The sequence below is a fragment of the Hemiscyllium ocellatum genome, chromosome 18, assembly GCF_020745735.1.
Source record: "Hemiscyllium ocellatum isolate sHemOce1 chromosome 18, sHemOce1.pat.X.cur, whole genome shotgun sequence".
Classification (NCBI taxonomy): domain Eukaryota; kingdom Metazoa; phylum Chordata; class Chondrichthyes; order Orectolobiformes; family Hemiscylliidae; genus Hemiscyllium; species Hemiscyllium ocellatum.
The window spans coordinates 10,631,073-10,653,779 of record NC_083418.1 but is presented as its reverse complement, the minus strand read 5'-3'; the positions used below and the strand labels follow the sequence as shown (position 1 = coordinate 10,653,779).

Genomic DNA, 22,707 nt, shown 5'->3' with positions numbered 1-22,707 from the left:
CTGAAGTCTGTTTAGGGGAAATAAGTGAGTATAGATAAAGGAGGTGTGTTGAGGGCCGTGAATGTCTGACAGTAGACTCCAGGAGGGTGATATAGATAGGTGAGGAATGGCTTATTTCCTGGATTGAATTTGTCTCATTTCCACATTAAAAGCCAGAGGCTCCTTCAGACATTTTCAAAAACCTTACTTCAGATGTACATTATAAATCAAGCAGGAAATTTAACTTATAAAGGTCAGAGTCATGACTGGTCTGGTTCAAACCAACCTAGCACACTCCAAACCCTAATGAGGTATCTCACTGTCGTGGCCTGGGAGTGGAGCTGAGCTTTTTCAGTAAGATCCCACAGGAATGAGAGGGAGGCGTTTCATATTAACCCACTTCAGGGCCATCCCTAGTGCACTCACCCCACCCAAGCAGCACTGGCCCGTGGTTCAGACAGTGAAAGGGAAGGTTGTAAGAAGCAGGTACAGGATGAGGTCACTCAGTCCATCAATCTCACTTCATTCACAGTTTGTGTGTATATGGTGGGATCAGTCCCATTACCTTCCCACAATCTTCTAAAGAGCTCTTAGCTTCTCCTCTCCTCTCCTCTCACTTTTACTGGCATGACAACCACAGATTCTCATAGTTCCAACATCCCACATTTCCCAAGCATCATGTGAAATGATTGCACCATTCCCTGACCTCTCTCCCACTGTGCTATGCTCATTATGTCACATCATTCCTGAAAGAAGCATGCAGGTCTGGGATGTACAAGTTTGTACTGTATCAAACTCAAGTGCAGTGCTATCTGTTTACAGTACAATTGTAAAAATATTGTGATGTCCATTTTTGATGTATGTTTATAGCCAAGGGTTGAAGGAATAAACTGATATGATCAGGGAGTGAGTGTTTAAGATTGTAATATATACACTGAGCATTCAGTTGGTCAATAATTAAAAAGATGTGAAGCTACGGACCACCAGAGTGTTATTTTGTTTGAAGTTGTTGCTTGTGTACAGTGTATCTGGGACCTGGCTGGAGGGCTAATACTATCATCCCCCAACTGGACAAGGTGATACTCACATGTCCAGAGGTGTTTTAAGTACTACCCAGGACCCCCACCCCATACCTGGCTCAGCCACTTCAGATAACACAGGATAAGCAATCACTTTATTGAATCCAGCTCCAGGGATTGTACAGGAAAGTGGTATAACAACAGGCCTAGCTCCTAGGCATAGTACTGGAGGTTGGCCTTTTTCTTGGCCTGAACCTCCAGGATGCCCTCCATATAATCTTCGTGCGTGAGCTCAGTGGCCTCTCTACGCAAAGCGATCATCCCCTGTCAAGGTAAGAACACTTCGTATCAGCAAACCAGTGAAACAACACAGCAAACAGACAGAGTGGGGTAAGCTGACTAACCTCAGCCTCCAAGGATCACACTCAGTCTGACTTCTCTCCAGAACAAAGTAAAGAGCAAGTACACACCTAAATGTGTGTAAATAGCACCAAATATCAGATTCTCTTGGGGTTTTGAGGTGGAGGTGGAGGTGGGGGAGGAAGGGGAATGATGACAGGACTGCTGCAAAATACGCAAACTCTATATAATAATCCTCCTGATAACCATTACTCTCCTGCAGGAAAGTTCAGGGAGAGCCCTTCACAACTAATGCTAGCCAATAAAACTCTGACATGTCCTACTGTCCCTGATCTCCAGGAACTCTTTCTCTCTCTATCCTGACACACTATCACAATCCTTTCCCAATGAAGGGCTTATGCCCAAAATGTCAATTCTCCTGCTGCTCAGATGCTGCCTGACTGACTGTGTTTTCCCAGCACCACACCCTATCACAATTCCCAGGGAGTCTCTTTCCTGACACACCTCACCCAATTTCCATAAACTTTCTATCCTAACACACCTGATCTCCAGTGATTCTCTCTGTCCTAACAGCATTTCTGATTCCAAAGGAATCTCTCTCTGCCAACACACTGTGCCTTCTATCCAGGGATTCCCTCTCCTGCCATACTGCTCTGAATCTCCAGTAAATCTCCCTGTACCAAAAGGTCCCACAGTTATACTCACCGCTTCCACACACACTGCCTTGCACTGAGCTCCATTGAAGTCATCAGTACATCGAGCCAACTCCTCATAGTTCACATCAGGACTGCAGACAGCAACAAGAAAGGAATATTTCAAAAGGTACTATTAACCATATGACTTGACACCGCAATTTAACAATCTAATAAGCGTAACAGTATTAACTACATCTGCCTATGTACCTACCACAGTTATACGGCTAAGCCTAGGCAATGTACCGACAAATGTTTGCTCCCCTTTAGGTTAGAGATGGACTTACCGGGCAATGGGACTCATGGACGAGAAATCTGAAGGAGTAGGGCTGGTGAAGTTGGACTGATTCCTGACTAAGCACAGAGCATTCTCACCTGACATTCATCTTCCGGGAGTGAATCTGCATAATCCTTGCTCGCGCCTCCTCATTGGGCATCGGGAACTCGATCTTCCGATCAAGTCTGCCGGAGCGCAGCAAAGCTGGATCCAGGATGTCAACTCGATTGGTGGCTGCAATCACCTATCGGGGATTAGGAACAAGAACTGTCAGACTCCAGACACTCAGCTCTTTCACATTCTCGCACACAAAGACCGGTAATGACAGTCTCCAGGGCCAAAATAGATCAAAACTTAGCAAACATTCCAAAGAAAAGTCAGATTTCGTTTTTGTGACAAGCTGTCATATGACGATGATACTTGTTTCAATCTGTAACAAATGTAAATGTTTTGGAGGCGACTTCAAATTAAATTTCAAGTAAAAACATCAGTTTTCCCTCAAGCATTTGATGCAATTAGTGCCTGTGAAAGTGGTCCATATGTAAATCATGACTTACTTCAATCTGCCCACATGAAAACTTGCCCTGAGCTCCACTACCACACAGATTGGCATTACAGGAAAACACCAATACATGACTTTGGCCCCTCCTAAAAGGACATCGATATTTACAGGCACAACCCAACCATAGAACAACAGGGACATTGCTAACCTCCCCATCCCACCCAGAAACTGGAGTGGAGCCTTCAGAAGCAAAAGGGGACCATCAACAACACAGACATCCATAGTTGTAGAGTTGCTTTCCAATATTTACCTTGACAAGGGTATTTGGCTGAAAACCATCCAACTGATTGAGCAGCTCCAACATTGTTCGCTGAACTTCACGGTCACCAGCCTTTTCACTGTCAAACCTGCAACAGACAGAATCACAATGCAGCCACATATTGTTCACTGGCTCGGCAAGCTCTCAGACCACTTTACCAGCGTGACTCACAACCCAAATATTTGTTGCCCAGTCTTCCCCAGACACAGAATTCCCGATGTCCCACAGTGTCACAAATATCACCCAAAACTTCACTCAAGGTAGATAAGGCAGTAACCCACTGTACCAGAGACAGAGCTACACCAATGCACTGCTCTCCTCCATGTGTGCCCAAAATCCTTCTCTCCCACCCTTTCAATGCCCACACTCAGCACCATCACTTTCTACCGCTGGTTAGAGTGTGGGGAAGTAACAACGCTAGTGTGTAAAGCTGGTCAGACTGTGGAAACGTAACGATCACTCTTCTCACCGCTTTGTGCCGATGGCGTCCAGTTCATCAATGAAGATGATGGATGGGGCTTTCTCTTTGGCCAAAGCAAAAGCATCCCGAACAAGCTTTGCACCGTCGCCAATAAACATCTGCACCAGCTGCGGGCCTGCCAGTTTCAGAAAGGTAGCCTGAGGGGAGGAGAAAGCTGTCAGCTCACACTCAGAATGAAGCTCCTGCTACTCTTCAACTGATACACTGTCCTCATCAATCACTCACTCCCAGGACAGGGACAGCACGGGGTGAGATACAGGGTAAAGCTCCCTCTGCACTGTTCCCCATCAGACACTCCCAGGACAGGGCCAGCACGGGGTGAGATACAGGGTAAAGCTCCCGCTGCACTGTCCCCCATCAGACATTCCCAGGACAGGGACAGCACGGGGTGAGATACAGGGTAAAGCTCCCTCTGCACTGTTCCCCATCAGACATTCCCAGGACAGGGACAGCACGGGGTGAGATACAGAGTAAAGCTCCCTCTGCACTGTTCCCCATCAGACACTCCTAGGACAGGGCCAGCATGGGGGTGAGATACAGGGTAAAGCTACCGCTGTACTGTTCCCCATCAGACATTCCCAGGGCAGGGACAGCACGGGGTGAGATACAGGGTAAAGCTCCCTCTGCACTGTCCCCCATCAGACATTCCCAGGGCAGGGACAGCGCGGGGTGAGATACAGGGTAAAGCTCCCTCTGCACTGTTCCCCATCAGACATTCCCAGGACAGGGCCAGCACGGGGTGAGATACAGGGTAAAGCTCCCCCTGTCTCCCTGTCAGACAGCACTCTGCCACTCACTTTGGTTTGTGCAGCACAAGCTCTCGCCAGTAAGGTCTTCCCTGTTCCTGGTGGTCCGTACATCAGAACTCCCTTTGGAGGCTGAATTCCCAGATTCTCAAACTTCTCCTTGTGATTCATAGGGAGGACAATGGCTTCAACAAGCTGCAGAGAGAGAGAGAGGCAGAGATGTCAGCATTATTACAGGAAAGGTTCATTCTTCTGCCTCACACATACTCAGCAACTCTTTCCTCAGATGGGAGTTCAGGCACTCACATTCTGCAGCATTCCATACTCATGGAGAATCCCCGACATGTCTCTGCAGTCTAGTACCCATCCCACCCCTCATTATAGGCACTCACTGACCTCCTGGATCTGCTTGTCCAGACCTCCAACGTCACTGTATTGCTCAGTTGGTCGCTCATCCACCTCCATGGCCTTGACCCGAGAGTCGTACTCGGTTGGCAGAGTCTCCAAGATCAGGTAGGAATCTTTGTTCACACCCTGGAATGGAAACAGGAGATTACTCAGGGCAGATCAAAAATCATCACACAGGCTAGCACATAAGGCCACTCCGAGTTAGAATGGGGTGGGACGCTGATCAGTTGCAGTGAACTGTCTGTTAAAGCCAAGGGGGAGAAGGACAAGTAAGTAGGGGAGAGATGGGGTCTGGATAAAGAAACAAGTGGGATGCACTCACCACCAGGTCACCAGGCTTTAGCTTCTCAGCATCGACCAGTCCAATCACAGGCAGGAAGTATGTCTGTCCAACACATAGAAGATAGAGCTAAACATCCCATCAACCAAACACACCCTAAGCACTGTTTGTAATCCCAACAGCACAGAAGGAGCCCATTTAGTCTATCAAGTTCACACTACCTCCCCAGGGAGCAATCCAGTGACTTCCACTCCCACACTGGATACCTATGGCCCCATAGCTTTATTTCCCTGAAGCACCCACCCAATTTCCTTTCAAAACCATTTCCTAAGGGGTGGAAATGAAGACAAAATGCTTTAGGTCAGTACCGCTTGTAAAAGTACAGTACAGGCAAAACAAAGTTTCTCTTCACATTTCCCATGCATTTCCCAGATCCCAGGTGCTTTGCTACCCACTTCCTCAATCTGGCCCGCCACCTTCAAAGACAGATGCACATAAACACCCTGCAGAGGATTTAAAACTAGGCCATTAAGTCTGCCTAGCCATTCGGCATCACCTCACACTTTTCAGTATTAAACTCCACCCGCCATTAGTCTGCCCACGCTGATCTATTTACTACAGTCTTGGATGAAGATAGAAATGCAAAGCAGGACTTGTGAAAAAGGAATTTAGCAAAAATAGATTTCTTTAGAATAAGTCTTTTGGCAATAGCTCTAGACCAGAAGAGCTTGGATAAAATGCTAAAGAGGTAATTTAGAGTACAAAACATTTAAACTTGGGTGTATGAAAGCTTCAGGAAGACATTCAGATTTACACAGTTAAATTAAGTCTATAAATGTGGTAGAGATGAGTATTTTTCTTTCATAGGACTACTGTACAAAGTATGTTTCTGGGATGTGTAAAGGTCTGATTTTCAAATTAATAGGATTGTGTTACCATGTGTTTCAAAATCTTTACATTTGCATTATATGTAAATAGTCTGATTTATTTTATCTTAATTGCTTGCATACAATAAATTTGTTTTGTTGTTAAAACCAACCTGCAACATTGCGTATTTGTATTCCAGTGAGAAACCAACTCATTAAAACTAAAACAACGGAATATGACCTGTGAAGTTAAGTTTCAGTCTGGGACCGGATTTCTCTAGTAATAAAATTAGTTGGGGTCATAACACCACTCCTCTAAGTTTGATATAGTCAGCGCATTTTCAAATCTTACTCAGCATTCTAAGATCCAAGTCATTTATATAAAAGTAAAGTAAAATGCAATCCTAGCACTGACCCCCACTAACATCCTCCAGTCTGAAAAATAACCAACTACTTCGACTCACTGCTCATCCTCAAGCCAATGATTCTCATATTTGCTTAGCCTCTGTTTTAATAATGAGCTTTTTTGGTGCCATGTCACTTTCTTAAAATCCACATATACAACATCTATTGCAATCCCTTAAATAACCTTCTTTATTACCTCATGAAAAATAAGCAATGAATGTTCTACCTTCTAGAAGTGCAGACTGTTAGCTCATCCCAACCCCAGCAGCAAGAATAAGGGTTCAGCACACGCTGTGTGAGGAGGTTTGGGGTAGGGGAGCTGCACAAGGAACATTGGTCCTGGTTGGAGACTCAGAACTTCCACTGCTAGGTCTAATGGAGAAGAATGAGGCAATATCCCTCTCTCCTGGGGTTGTGCAAGATTTGGCAAACAACCCTGTCTACCAGCTCCAGATGAATTGGCTTGCTGTCAGTGCACAAACACCACAAAGAGTCAGGACCTAAACAGAAGTGGCAGCCTTCCCCAAGTCCTCCTCACAAACAGTGAGGAGGACTTGTAGAGCGCACGCAGTACTGGGACATAATCCCCCCACAACACAACTCACGGCTCCTTCAATCACAAATCTAAAGCCTTCCTTACCTGACGGGTGGATGTTTTAATCACAGCACATTTCCCTTTCCGTTGGGAATCCAGATCAACGTTTGCGCCATCTTCCTCCTGGTCATTTGGATCAACGTCCAGTAACTGAGAAAGAGCATCAGGGCGAGGTATTAGCAGTGCTCCTCACAATAATACTCTAAGCGGGGGCAGGTTGGGTTTAAAACCTGTCCGCTCCCATCATGGTGCCAGGACAGGCTAACAATGCATCGGTGGGAAAGGTTAATGGCCCACAGAGCACCCTGGGGAACACCATTACTGAGTTGCATGGAATGCCCTGCCAGTAGCAGTGGTGGACTCTCCCTCTTTATGGTCATTTAAGCGGGCATTGGATAAGCATATGGAGGTTGTTGGGCTAGTGTAGGTTAGGTAGGCTTTGGTCGGCGCAACAGAGGGCCGAAGGGCCTGTACTGCGCTGTATTTTTCTATGTTCTATGTTAACACCTAGGAAGCCACACACACACTGTTATATGAGTTCTGATCTGTGTGAATAAACCACAAACGGAACTAAAGACGTTTTTGCATGAACCACGAAAATCTGAGCAAGTTTTCCATTGCACTGACTTCCCTTAGATGGCTCATTATGTTGAAAGCTGGGGGGGTGTGTATCACAGGGACAGCACAATACCAACTGCAGCTCTTTCACCTTCAAGTTGGGTCATGTTGATTGACCTCTGTTAAAAGGGTAAAAAGAACAAAATTGAGAATTTACAGAGCTGAGATTGTCATTGCATACACTTCCCGTGCTCCAAAGTCACACCACAAGTCCTTTGAGACCATCTGAGTACAAAATTTCAGCTCAACCAAACAGACTGAGGGACAGCACGGTTGCCAGAAGGGGTAACCTTTTGGACGAGTTGTTGAGCTGAGGTTCTGTCAGCTGTCAGATTCCACTGCACTTCATTGCAAAGGAACGGTTCCCCCAGTATTAGCAATGTCGAGATGGTCCAAGATTTGAAGTGAAGTGATTAACACTGAAATGTGCTCAGAAGCAGCAATGCTATCTCCAACCGGACTGTCATTACAGAGGGATCCCAGGGGTAAGTGCTCGCATTCCCTGATATCTCAATCAGCTTAGGGCAGGGCACAACTGAACTATTCAGAGTGGCTCATGTACTCACCTCAATGACATTAGATACCAGGTATGGCAGGGTCTTGTTCACTTTGATTTTCTCACTGTTCTCCTTGATTTTGTCCTTCATGGCCTGCAACTCATGTGTGACTCTCAGCACCTCACTCTTCATAATCTGTTAGTCAGTCAGAGACAGTTTTCATCAAACCAGCGAAGGGACCATGCACACAGACTGGCTGTCATACTCAAACAAACACCAAACCAGGCTCTGTTCACACACAGACACATTCTCTCTTAAACTGGGGCCACGATCTGGTGGCTCTGGATCACTCTGGGATACCTAGTTTGCTACCTCACTCATATTGCCATTGTTCGTGTGGCAGCCTGCAATGGAAGTAATGGTCGACAACTGAAATGTGAAAAGCTTCACATTCTAATTCACCCTCACTTCATTTACCACATGAAGATTTTATTGGGTGACCTGTGGAAGCTATGAGGACCAATCCCCTCAGGTCTTGGGACACTGAGGCCAAACAGTCCCATTCCAATCAGCAGAAAACGAGGACTTCAAGGGACAGCACCAACAGGTCTGCTATCTTCAACTCCAAATTGCGGTATTGAGCATTTACCTTAATCTCACTATCCAGCAGACGTGTACGCTGAACAATCTCCTCAGTGGACATTTTAAGCACCTCTTCACCAATGCCATCCTGAAGAAAATAAAAGAAACCATCAATGGGAGGCAAGTAGGGATGGTGGGGGGAGGAAGACAGAGAGAGAGAGAGACAGAATCAGAGGATTGTGGTGAATGCTCACAATGCCATCTCCAGGATGAGGACACCTTCCTTGACCAAAATGGCAGACGCTAATCCAATATTGGCTGATGGTGCAAAAACCCATGTAAGTGCAGTAAGACCTCGACACTTTTCTACTCCAACCCTTTCCAATCTAGGCAACAGCCATTCCTGTACACTGAAAAATTGTTCATGCCCCTTCGTTATGTAACAAAAGTGAGAAGGGACACCAGGGAGTTACACAGCAGTCAATCAAACGTTACTGTGGGGAAATTACTGGAGCCTATAATTAAAGAGAAAATGACAGAGCAGCTCCACTATTTCCAGCTGGTCAGAGAGAGTTAGTATGGGTTTATAAAGGGGAGGTCAGACCTAACCAACCTGATAGAGTTTCCAAAGAAGTGGACACTGGAATATCTCTGGATGTTAGTTACCTGGATTTCTTGTGTTGAGGCCTCCCTATTTATCAAGGACTCAGAAATATGGGTGCAAATTTGCAGATGAAACAAAGATAGGCAGCACTGTAAACAGCATGGGTGGAAACATCATCTCGCAGAGATACTGATACATTCAGCGATTGGGTAAAACTGAACTAAACAGATTGCAATCCAATCAAAGTGAATGAGGTCACTCACTTTGGATCCAAAAAGGAGGAAACCAGGGTCTAAAAGCAGTAGAGGCAAAGAGTGGCCTGAATAGATCCTGAACAGGTCCAGAAAATAATCCTAAAGGCTGGTAGAACTCTGGTCTTTCTCTCGAAAACTCAAACACAAGGAGCTGGACCTCATGGTTCAGCTGTATGGAGCCCTACTTCAACCAGTTTCGGGGTCACTGGGAGCTGTGCTGGGCCCTGCACCTTTCAAAGATGATGTTGGGGCTTCAGGGATAGCAGTGTAGTGTCTGGGTATCATTCTAGTAAAATTGTTTAATTAGGAGAGAGTAAATAAGGTAATCTCTTAGCTCCTGACGTTTAAAAGGTTTAGAGGTGACATGTAGAAATATTTTAGCTATTAAGGGTAACGATTTCTACCTACCCTACTGAATTCTGTTGGCTGGGGAAAGTGTGTTAAAAAAAAGAGGCAAGACCTTCTAGGAGTGAACTTGGGAAACATTTGTTCACACAAAGGGCAGTACAGGGTTGGACTGTCTTTTACAAGTGGCATCTCACGTCAAATCAGTTGATTATTTGTAATCGGAGACTCGGAGGTGGGGAGGGCGGGGGTTTGTTAGCCAAAGGTAACATTGGAGATGGGATTAAGGTGGATGTTTGGAGTAAAGCCCTTGATCAGCATGGTCTCTATTCACACTCATACCCTAAACTCACCCTCCACTTTCACCGTCACTTCCTCACTTTGGTCCAACTTGCCTGCTTCATCATTCAATAAGATCACACCTGATCTGTTTGTGGTTTGCATTCCCTATTCCCATCTACCCCCAATAAGCTTTGATTTCCCCTGCCAAACAAGAATTCATCCATCTCTGTCTTAAAAATATGCATTGGAACTCTGCCTCAGAAGACATGACATTTCACAACCCTTAGAAAACAGTTCTCGTCTTGGCCCTGAAAAGGTGGCCCCTCATTATTAAACAGTGCCCCCTTTCCACATCATCCTTGATAGGACCATTCAGGATCTTATACACTTTTAAGCAAATCATCTCTCATTCTTCTAAACCTCAGTAGAAACAAGCCCAGTCTGCACAATCTTTCCTCATAAGATCTGCCTATTGATTCCAGGTATCAGTCCAATGAACCATCTCTGAGCTACCTCCAATATGTTTACATCCTTTCTTCAATAAAGAGACTAAAATTGCACACAGCATTCAAAATGTAGTCTCAACAACTGAAGCACATTCTTCCTTTAATAATAAAATAACAGCATCCCATTAACCTTTTTAGAACATAGAACACTACAGCACAGCACAGGAACAGGCCCCTCAGCCCATGATGCTGTGCAGAACATTATGCCAAATTAAAACTAATCCCTTCTGTCTGTCCATGATCTATATCCTTCCATTCTTTGTATATTCAACTGCTTATCTAAAAAGCCCCTTAAACACCCTTGTAGTATCTGCCTCTACCATCACCTCGGGACCCTCCAACCCCATGGCACCAATGCGGATTTCAGCAGTTTCCTCATTTCCCCTCCCCCACCATATCGCAGTTCTAACCTTACAGCTCAGCACCATCCTCATGACCTGTCCACCTTCCTTCCCACCTATCTGCTCCACCCTATCACCTATCTCAGTCCTATCACCATTACCCCACCTATCACACTCTCAGCTACTGTCCCTCCAGCCCCACCCCCTCCCATTTATCACTCCACCCCCAAGGCTCCCAGCCTCATTCCAGATGAAGGGCTTTTGCCAGAAATGTCGATTCTCCTGCTCCTCGGATGCTGCCTGACCTGCTGTGATTTTCCAGGACCACACTCTTGACTCTACACTACCATCCCTAGCAGAACATTCCAGGCACTTAGCCCTCATCTGCTTTGAGCTTTCTCCCTCTCTCCTTAAAATGCATGCTCTCTAGTATTAGTTATTCCAACTGTCAAACCTTTCTATGGATTTCATAATTTTATAGTCAGCTATCAAGTCTCCCCTCAGCCGCTGCCACTTCAGACAAAACAACCCAAGTTTGTTCAACCTCTTATCGCTCACACGCTCTAATCTAGGTAGCATCCTAGTAGACATCTTCAGCACCCTGACCAAACCTGCCACATTTTTCCTGTAATGTGGCGACAAAAATTAAACAATACTCTAAAGCGCAGCCCAACAAAGTTTTATAAAGCTGCATCAAGACATCCTAACTCCTGTACTCAATGTTGCGACCAATAAAGGCAGGTGTGTCTCACACCTTCTTTATCGCCCTACCTACTCGTGTAGACACTTTCAGGGAGCTATGGACTAGGACTCCAAGATCCCCCTGGACATCAGTGCTGTTAAGGGAAAGTATGCAGTTAATGGCAGGACTTTTAATATTTGATCTCCCAAAGTGCAACACCTCACATTTCCCCGGATTAAACTATCTGCCATTTCTGCACCCATATCTGTAACAGATCTATCTCTGTTGTACCTCATGACAACTATCTGCACTATCCAAAATTTTCACAAACTTTGTGTCGTTTGCAAACTTATTAACCCTCCCAAGTCACTGTATATACAGAGGTCCTAGTACAGTTCGCTGTGGAACACTGCAAGTCACGGACCTCCAGCCAGAAAAACAGCCTTCCACCACTGCCCTCTGTCTTTCATGGGCAAGCTAATTCAGAATCCAAATGGCTAAGTTATCGTGGATCTCATACATCTTAATCTTCTGGATGAGCTTACTGTGAGGAACCTTGTCAAAAACCTTACTAAAATCCATTCAGCCAACAACTCTGCTCTGCCCTCATTTATCACCCTCATCACTACCTCGGAAAAAAAAAATCAAGTTAATGATACAGGAGCTGCCCTGCCCAAAGCCATGCTGACTATCCCAAATTAGGCCATGCTGTTCCAAATACACACAAATCCTATCCATAAGGATCCTCTTCAATAACTTCCCAACCACTGATGGGAGACTAAGCAGTCTATGGTTTCCTGGATTATCCCTATTTCACTTCTTGGACAGAGGAACATTAGCTACTTGCCAGTAGTTTTGATGTCATGCTGTACCTGTATACCAAGTTTCTGTGACTCACACACTAGAACACTCGAAATCCCTCCGCACCTCAGAACTCTACTGTCATTCTCTAAATCAATAAAACTCAGTTTTTTTTTCATTCTTCCTGCCAAAGTGAAACATTGCACATTTTTGTACATTATACACTATCTGCCAGATTTTTGTCTATTCATTTATCTGTCTATTTCTATTTGCAGCCTCCTTACGTTCTCTTCACAACATACTTGCCTATTTATGTCATCTGAGTATAATTATCATTCCCCTTCATTCCCCTACACTCCCCTCATCTTACTGATGTGAATTGTAAAGCGAGATTCCAGCACAGACATCTAGGACTCCACTCGTCGTTTCCTGTGATTAGATTAAAACCAATCTATAAATACTCTGTTTTTTGCCAACCAGCCGATCTTTGATCAGTGTTATCCCCTACACCAGGAGCTTTTGTTTTCTGCTTTGACTGGACCTTATCAAGTGCAATTACAGTACACCCCGTTTCTTTCCAGCATGTTCACTTCCCAAGGACTCCAATAAATTACTTACAACTTCCCCATCACAAAAAACCATTCCAACTCTTCCCAATTATCTTGAATTGGATTCCCCGCAGCATATCCTCCTTTTAGTGGGTCGATTCTCACAGCCTCCTCCTAACTGACATAAAAGTAAACGACCTATAGTTTCCCCTTTACTACCTTCTTGAATATTTGTTACTCTCCAGTCCAAAAGAACCATTCCTGAATCTGGGAGTTTCTGAAAGCTAACAGCAAACCATCCCTATACTCCCTCCCACTCTCTGTTACTGTACTAGAATATATTTTCTTCCACCTCACAGGTTTTTTCTCTCTTCCTCTCCACACTGTAACATCTCTCTATCTTTATACATTGCTCAGTCCCTCACCACCTCATCCCACACACACTATACTATACCATACCATACCATACTATACCATACCATAATATCATTCTCTACCATTTTATTTATTAATAATAATATATTTCTGTGTCTCACCTCCACCTCACCCCACACAGACCGTGCTCTCTAACTTTATATATTATATTCTCTTACCTCACACGAGCCCCTCCCTCTCTCTCATTATATTACACTATAATATCATTCTCTACCTTTCTATAATTATTATTATTATTATTATTATATTTCTGTGTCTCACCTCCACCTCATCCCACACGGACCTCTCATTCAGCGACGCCATTCTCCGTCCTGCTCGGGAGCGTTCGATTCCTTTCCGCACTTTCACCGAACCCCCGGGCTGGGCTTTGCCGGGCCGGACCCGCCCCCGCACCGCCGAGGCTCTCCGCCCCGCGGCCGCAAGCGGCGATTTGCCCGCGCGAACAACACCGGCCTCGCGGGCCTTCAAATCAAAGGTCCGACCGCACGCGTGCGTGCGTGCGTGCGTCGAATCTACCGTCCTCGGGGCTAAACCGACTTTACCTGAGCCTGTCACGTGGGCCCCGAAAGTGCTGAGTGTTGTCGCGGTCGCGGCCATCTTTGTTTGGGGCAGAGGCGATTGATGATGCAGTCCACTGCGGTGTCTCACTGGGAGGATGCACTCTGCAAGGTGGTGGCACTGTTGTAGCGTAGGAAATCAGCAGCAGATTCAGCACAGCAAGATCCCAACATCAGCAATTACAAACCACCTACTTTTAGGAACTGCATCTGTGTCAGGTGCTGGGTGAGACCAGTCCTGGTGTACTGAAATTCTTTGGTCCTAGATATTTCAGTGGAGGCAATTCAGAGAACATTCACTAGGTTGTTGTCTGGTATGGAGGATTGGTGAGCAATTGCTAAACAGGTTTGGACTCTACTCATTGAGAGTTGAGAAGGATGAGAAGTGGTCTCATTGAAACATGTAGGATTCTTAAGGGGCTTGATATGGTAAATGCTGAGAGGACGCTTCCCCTCATGGTAGAGTCTAGGACCAGAGAGAGAATAGTCTCAGAATTAACAGGGTTACCGATTTAAGACTGAGGTGAGGAGCAAATGGTAAATTGGATATAAGAATGGATTATTGGCTTTGAAAAATGTTAAATCAGCCAGCCTGTCTTCATGAAAAAGATCAAATATTGATTTTATAAAAGAGCAGGGTGTCTTGGGTCATGTTTAATGTTTCATTGAGATCCATAAGAAAGGGGGACTACAGTAGGTCATTCAGCCCTTGAACCTGCTGTACGAGTCAACAGGATGATGACTGATCAGGCATTCCTCTCGTTTATTTTCTTACCTTTTCTCCATAACCTTGGATTCTTGCTCAGTGGGGAAATCTAACTCAGCCTTAAATATACAAAGGGACTCTATCCACACAGCTCTTGGTGGTAGGAAGTTTCAAAGACATTTAACTATCTCAGAAAAGAAATTGCTCCTCATCTCAGTCATAAGTTGGTGCTCCTTTTCTTCTAAGACTACATCCACCTCGTGCTCTGATCCTTGGTGTTTGCCAGAGTTCTACCATTCATCATGTATTCCCTTGCCTTGTTTTTTTGCGCAAGTTCATCATCTCACGTTTATCCAATTACAATATATTTGCTATTGATCAGCCTATTTAACCAACCTGTCTACATCCTCCTTTAATTCAAAACTCTCCTCTTTACTTTTTGCCATCCCACCAATTTTCATGTCATCCATGAAATTACTGATCAATCCAACTGTGTTTGAATCTAAATCATTTATATAAATCACAAACAGAAACAGTCGCAACACTGATCATCGTGGGACCCCACTGGGTACAAATTTCGAGAAGGAAAAGCATCCCTCAACTGTCACCCTCTGCTTCCTGCCACTCAGCCAACTTTGGATCCGATTTGTCACATTTCCTTAATTCCCATGGGGTCTTACTTTCTTTAGCAGTCTCTTACCTTCTCTACCAATCTCATCAAAAGCCTGGCTGAAGTTCAAATGGACAATATCAAAACAGCGCCTGAGACCCGGGTTCAATTCCCGACTCAGGCGACAGACTGTGTGGAGTTTGCATGCTCTCCCCGTGTCTGCCTGGGTTTCCTCCGGGTGCTCCAGTTTCCTCCCACAGTCCAAAGATGTGCAGGTCAGGTGAATTGGCCATGCTAAATTGCCCATAGTGTTAGGTAAGGGGCAAATGTAGGGGTATGGGTGGGTTGCGCTTCGGCGGGTCGGTGTGGACTTGTTGGGTCGAAGGGCCTGTTTCCACACTGTAAGTAAGTAATCTAATCTAAAACGGACAATTGTCCTCATCTGCAGACTTGGTCATCTCTTTAAATAAAAACCATTCAAGTTGGTCAGACATCACCTCCCCTTAACAAAACCATGCTGACAGCTCTTGATTAATCCCTGCCTCTCCAAATGCAGATTCATTCTGTCCATCAGATTGCTTGCTATAGTTTCCCCACCATCAAGGCTAGACTGCCTGGCTTGTAATTTCCTGGTTTATCCCTTGTTCCTTTCTTGAAGAATGGCACCATTTCTGTGGCTAGAGAGGAATGGAAGATTTTTGTAAGCAGCCCTATTTCCTCCCTTGCCTCAGCCAACAACCTTGGATACATTTCATCTGGCCAGGAGATTTATCTACTTTTAAGCCGTATCACAGTCATTTTCCCTAATTCTATACCCACATTATCCCTCTCATTAGTGAACTCCAATGCGAAGTATTCATTTAGAATCCAATCTTCATCCTTTGACTCCATGGAAATTACCATTGTGGTCCTGAACAGTTTAAAACAATTTGGGATTTTCCTTTAGCTTACCTGCCCGTATCCTTTCATATTCTCTTATAACTCCCCTTGTCTCAACTTTCAAGTTTCCTGTTGCATATTCTGTACTCCTCTCATGCTTCTTCTGTTTTGAGTCCTCAGTAACCGCCATAAGCCTTCCTTTTTTGTAATCCAGTGCTATATATTCATTGATATCCAGGATCCACAGGATTTGATAGTCCCACCCTTTTCTTTATTGGAACATGCTGGCCCTGAACTCTCTAATGTTTCATTCTTGAATGTACCTCAGTGTTCTGAGGCAGATTTAGCTTCAAGTTTCTGTTCCCAGTCCACTCTGGCCGAATCATATCTGCTCTTATTAATGAAATAAGGGAAAATGTTTGAAAGCAGCAAGTTGTTAAGGTTTGGAATGCACTGTCTAGGATGATGGTAGAGCTAGTTCAGTCCGAGGGTTCACCAGGCAATTAGATAATTATCTGAAAAGGAAGAACAATTAGGGTGACAGGGAGATGGCTGAGGAATAGCACTTTACTGATGTGTTCAATTGAGAGCCTGTGTAGACACAACAGGCTCAACAGCCTTCTTCTGCACTATAACAGTTTTGTGTTTCAAATTGGAAGACTTGGCAAAACCAAAATACTGCAGATGATAGCAAGTGCATCAATAGCTACACGAACAACCGATTCAATCATTTGAACTTTTTTGACAAATTTGAATATATTCAAACCTTGCAATTTTTTTAAATTTCCTAGTAGCATGGGTCCTGATAGTTCCCTATTGCTTTCTTATAGCCAAGCCCCAGCCAGAGTCAGCTTGCTGACCAATGAGCATCCTTTTATGCTGCAGCAATTGTTTGAAATTTGGTGTTCTTGCATCTGTCCTGATGAGTGCAAAATGAGAATCTTCAGCAACGTACAAGACCCATTCCGCCACAATGAGAAAACAGTGGCAAATGCCATTATTAAAGATTATTATAACAGCGCACTTCTAGAAGTTCAAGGTAATCAGGCAGAACTAACATGATTTTGTCAAAGTGAAATCATGTTAAATTAATTTAGAGTCAAGGAGTCAGACAGATGTACAGCACGGAAACAAATCCTTTGGTGCAATACGTCCATGCCAAACAGATATCCTAAATTAATCTGGTCCCATTTGCCAGCACTTGGTCCATATCATTGCAAACTGTTTCTATTCATATACCCATCCAGATGTCTTTTAAATGTTCCAATTGTATTAGCTTCCACTACTACCCTCTGGCAGCTTAGTCCATACACACACCACCCTCTGCGTGAAAACATTGCCCCTTAGATTCCTTTTAATCTTTCCCTTCTCACCCAAACATATGCCCTCTAGTTCTGGACGCCTTCACTCCAGACAAAAGACTTTGTCTATTTATCCTATCCATGCCCCTCATGATTTTATAAACCTCTGTAAAGTCACCCCTCAGCCTCCAACGACTTTCAAGTAACTATGAACCGGCAATCCAAGATCTCTTTGTTCAGCAACACTCCTTCGGACCTTACCATTAAAGTGTTTCAGTCCTGCCCTGATTTGCCTTTGCAAAATGCAGGTCCTCACATTTATCTAAATTAAACTCCATCTATCACTCCTCAGCCCATTGGTCCATCTGATCAAGATCCTGTTATAGTCTGACATAACCTCCTTCGCTGTCCACTCCACCTCCAATATCTCAACAAAGGGCTCAGCAATCACTTCCTTAGCTTCCCACAGAGTTCTAGGGTACACCTGAGCAGGTCCTGGGGATTTATTCAACTTTTTAATGCATTTAAGACATCCAGCACCTGCTCTTGTAATATGGACATTTTTCAAGATGTCATCATCTATTTCCCCATATTTTGTATCTTCCATGTTCTTCTCCACAGTAAACATTGATACAAAACACTCGTTTAGTATCTTCCTCATCTCCTGCGGCTCCACATACAGGCTGCCTTGCTAATCTTTGAGGGGTCCTATTTTCTCCCTAGTTACCCTTCTGATCTTAATGCATTTATATAAAATCCAAAGATTCTCCTTAACCCGATTTGCCAAAGCTATCTCATGTCCCCTTTTTGCCCTCCCAATTTCCCTCTTATGTATACTCTCGCTGCCTTTATATTCTTCTGAGGATTCACTCGATCTCTCCTGTCTATACCTGACATATCCTGCCTTCTTTTTCTTAACCAAAAACTCAATTTCTCTAGTCATCCAGCATTCCCTGTCCCTATCAGCCTTTCCTTTCACCCTAACAGGATTATACTTTCTCTGGACTCTCGTTATCTCATTTCTGAAGGCTTTCCATTTTCCAGTTGCCCCTTTACCTGCAAACATTTGCTCCCAATCAGCTTTTGAACATTCTTGCTGAAAATCGTCAAAATTTGGCCTTCTTCCAATTTAGAACTTCAACTTTTAGATCTGGTCCATCCTTTTCCATCACTATTTTACAACTAATAGAATTATGGTCGCTGGCCCCAAAGTGCTCCCTCACTGACACCTCAGTCACCTGCCCTGCCTTATTTCCCAAGTTGGAAGGATCTGTTTCCATGCTGTACATTTCTATGATTCTATCTAAACTATTAACGCTATGTTTGGAAAGTTAAAATCTCCTACCATAACCACCCTATTATTCTTAGAGATAATTGAGAACTCCTTACCAATTTGTTTCTCAATTTCCCGCTGACTACAGTAGGTCTTTAGTACAATCCTAATAAGGTAAGCACCCATTTCCTATTTCTCAGTTCCACCCAAATAACATCCTTCGACATATTCCCAGGAATATCCTCCCTGAGTACAGTCATAATGTGATCCCTTATCAAAAATGCCACTCCCCCACCTCTCTTTCCCCCCTTCTTATCAAAGTGATTGAGTCATAGAGATGTACAGCATGGAAACAGACCCTTCAGTCCAATTTATCCACGCCAACCAGATATCCTAACATAATCTAGTCCCATCTGCCAGCACTTGGCCCAAATCCCTCTAAACCCTTCCTATTCATATACCCATCCAAATGCCTTTGTACCAACCTACACCACTTCTCTGGCAGCTCATTCCATACACACACCGCCCTTGTGTGGAAAAATTGGCCGTTAGATCCCTTTTTATATCTTTCCCCTCTCACTCTAAACCTTTGCCCTCTAATTCTGGACTCACCCACTCCAGAGAAAAGACATTGTCTATTTATCCTATCCATGCCCCTCATGATTTTATAAACCTCTATAAGATTACCCTTAAGCCTCCGACGCACCAGGGAAAACAGCACCTTTTCAGCCTCTCTGTATCGCTCAAATCATCCAACCCTGGCAACATCTTGTAAATCTTTTCTGATCCCTTTCAAGGTTTCAAGACCACAACTGCGTACAATATTCCAAAAGTGGCCTAACCAATGTCCTGTACAACCGCAACATGATCTCCCAACTCTTATACTCAATGCTCTGTCCAATAAAGGAAAGCATACCAAACGCCTTCTTCACTATCCTATCTACCTGTACTTTCGAGGAACTATGAACCTGCAGTCCAAGGTGTCTTTGTTCAGCAACACTCCCCAGTACCTTACCATGAAGTGTACAAGTCCTGCTTTGATTTGCTTTTCCAAAATGCAGCATCTCGCATTTATCTAAACTCCATCTGCCACTCCTCAGCCCATTGGCCCATCTGATCAAGATTCTGTTGTACTCTGAGGTAACCTTCTTTGCTGTCTACCAACTCCAATTTTGGTGTCATCTGTAAATTTATCTACTTTATTTCCTATGTTTACATCCAATCATTTATATAAGTGACGAAATGTAGTGGACCCAGCACCGATCCTTGTGGCACACCACTGGTCACAGGCCTCCAGTCTGAAAAACAACTCTCCACCATCACCCTCTGTCTTCTTCCTCCAAGCCAATTCTGTATCCAAATGGCTAGTTCTTCCTATATTCCATGAGATCTAACCTTGCTAACCAATTTAACACGAGGAACCTTGCCAAACGCCATACTGAAGTCCATATAGATTACGTCTACTGCTCTGCCCTCATCAATCCTCTTTGAGAGGTGATAATCAAGCTCATGAGACATGATTTCCCACACACAAAGCCATGCTGACTATCCCTGCCTTTTTAAATACATGAAAATCCTGTCCATCAGGATTCCCTCTAACAACATGCACACCACCAATGTCAGGCTCACTGGTCTATAGTTCCCCAATTTTTCCTTACCACCTTTCTTAAATCGTGGCACTACGTTAGCCAACCTACATTCTTCAGGCACCTCACCTGTGACTATCGATGATACAAATATCTCAGCAAGTGGCCCAGCAATCACTTGCCTAGCTTTCCACAGAGTTCTAGGGTACACCTGATCAGGTCCTGGGGATTTATCCACTTTTATTCATTTCAAGACAACCAGCACCCCCGCCTCTGTAATATGGACATCTTTCAAGGTGTCACCATCTATTTCCCCACATTCTAAATCTTCCATGTCCTTCTCCACAGTAAACATTGATACAAAATACTCATTTAGTATCACACCCATCTCCTGCAGCTCCACACAGAGGCTGCCTTTGAGGGGCCCTATTCTCTCTGTAGTTATCCTTTTGTCCTTAATGTATTTATATAAACCCTTTGGATTCCCCTTAATCCGATTTGCCAAAGCTATCTCATGTCCCCTTTTTGCCCTCCCAATTTCCCTCTTAAGTATCCTTCCTATAGCATTCGTATCCAGGAACATGAAGCTGCCAGTCCTGCATATCCCTGAGCCACATCTCTATAAATGCTATGATATCTCAGTCATATCTAATCCTTACCATGCCCTGAGTTCATCTGCCTTCCCTGTTAGGACTCTTGCATTGAAATAAATGCACGTTAATTAACCTCATTCTCTGCTTTGTTCCTGCCTACCCTAACTGTTTGACTTGCTCTTTTTCCCAACTGTACCAACCTTTGATCTCTTTCCTCACTATCTCCCTGGGTCTGCCCCCCCCCAACCACACCTTACTCGTTTAAATCCTCCCAAGCAGCTCTTGCAAATCTCCCTGCCAGTGTATTAGTCCCCTTTGAGTTCAAATGCAATCCGTCCTTCTTATACAGGTTACTTCTACCCCAGGAGAGATTCCAGTGATCCAAAAATGTGAACCATTCCCCCCTGCACCCGCTCGTCATTCATCTACTCTATCCTCCTATTCCAACATCACTTGCTCCAACCACTGGGAGTAATCCAGATAGTATTACCCTCAAGGACCTCCTTTTTAAATTTAAAATTAATTTCCTATATTCTTGCTTCAGAATCGCATCCTTTTTCTTTCCTATGTCATTAGTTCCAATGTGTACAATGACTTCCTGTTGGTCTCATTCCCCATTGGGAATATTCTGCATTGTTTCTGAGATATCTTTGATCCTGGTACCAGGGAGGCAACACACCACAGTGATTTCTTGCTGTTGGCCACAGAAATGTCTGTTTGTGCCTCTGACTAGAGAGACCCCAAGCATAATTGATCACTTGGAACCTTACATACTCCTTGTTACATTAAAGCCAGGAACATGGCTGTTCGCATTACCTTCCCCTGACTGTCTGTCACCTTCTACATTTTCCAAAACAGCACACTTGCTTGAGATGGGGATAGTCACAGAACTTTCCTGCAGTAAATCATCCACCTGACTGTGTCTGCGGTTTTTCTCCCTTTCTATAACTGTCATCCATCCCATCCCCTAACTGCTGTAAATTCCTTATTGCCTTTAACTACCGGTCCAACCGATCCATGCAATCTGATAGGATTTGCAACTAAACACACTTACTACAGACATAATCAGTAACATGGAAATTCTCCCTCATCCCCCATATCCAACAGGAAGAGTACATCACTCTACTAAAGGCCACTTTTGCATCCTAACAATATACAGAAAATAGTCATGATTTGGAGGTGCCAGTGTTGGACTGGGCTGTACAAAATTAAAAATCCACAACACCAGGTTATAGTCCAACAGGTTTATTTGGAAGCACTAGCTTTCAGACTAGTGGTTGTGCACCTGATGAAGGAGCAGTGCGCTGAAAGCTAGTGCTTCCAAATAAACCAGTTGGACTATAACCAGGTGTTGTGGGATTTTTAACTTGGTGCTATTTTCTGTACAATTTTACTGCTCTATAAAATAAACTGCTCCAGGCTACCTTAGCTCCTAACTGCTCCAGGCTAACTTAGCTCCTAACTGCTCCAGGCTAACTTAGCACTTAACTGCTCCAGGCTAACTTAGCTCCTAACTGCTCCAGGCTAACTTAGCTCCTAACTGCTCCAGGCTAACGTAGCACCTAACTGCTCCAGGCTAACTTAGCACCTAACTGCTCCAGGCTAACTTAGCTCCTAACTGCTCCAGGCTAACGTAGCACCTAACTGCTCCAGGCTAACTTAGCACCTAACTGCTCCAGGCTAACTTAGCTCCTAACTGCTCCAGGCTAACTTAGCTCCTAACTGCTCCAGGCTAACTTAGCTCCTAACTGCTCCAGGCTAACTTAGCTCCTAACTGC

General features: G+C 44.3%; 1 protein-coding gene across 1 annotated transcript; it reads right to left on the bottom strand.

The window, feature by feature from the left end:
- Positions 1-1,133: 1,133 nt before the first annotated feature.
- Positions 1,134-13,898, bottom strand: psmc3 (proteasome 26S subunit, ATPase 3). The gene is made up of 12 exons (XM_060838694.1): positions 13,686-13,898; positions 8,694-8,774; positions 8,114-8,239; positions 6,975-7,079; positions 5,106-5,168; positions 4,772-4,909; positions 4,427-4,570; positions 3,618-3,766; positions 3,140-3,236; positions 2,426-2,571; positions 2,064-2,145; positions 1,134-1,322 (listed from the first exon to the last, which is right to left on the bottom strand). Exons 1-12 carry the CDS (start codon positions 13,725-13,727, stop codon positions 1,212-1,214), a joined length of 1,284 nt encoding a protein of 427 aa, XP_060694677.1. The 5' UTR covers positions 13,728-13,898; the 3' UTR covers positions 1,134-1,211.
- Positions 13,899-22,707: the final 8,809 nt, after the last annotated feature.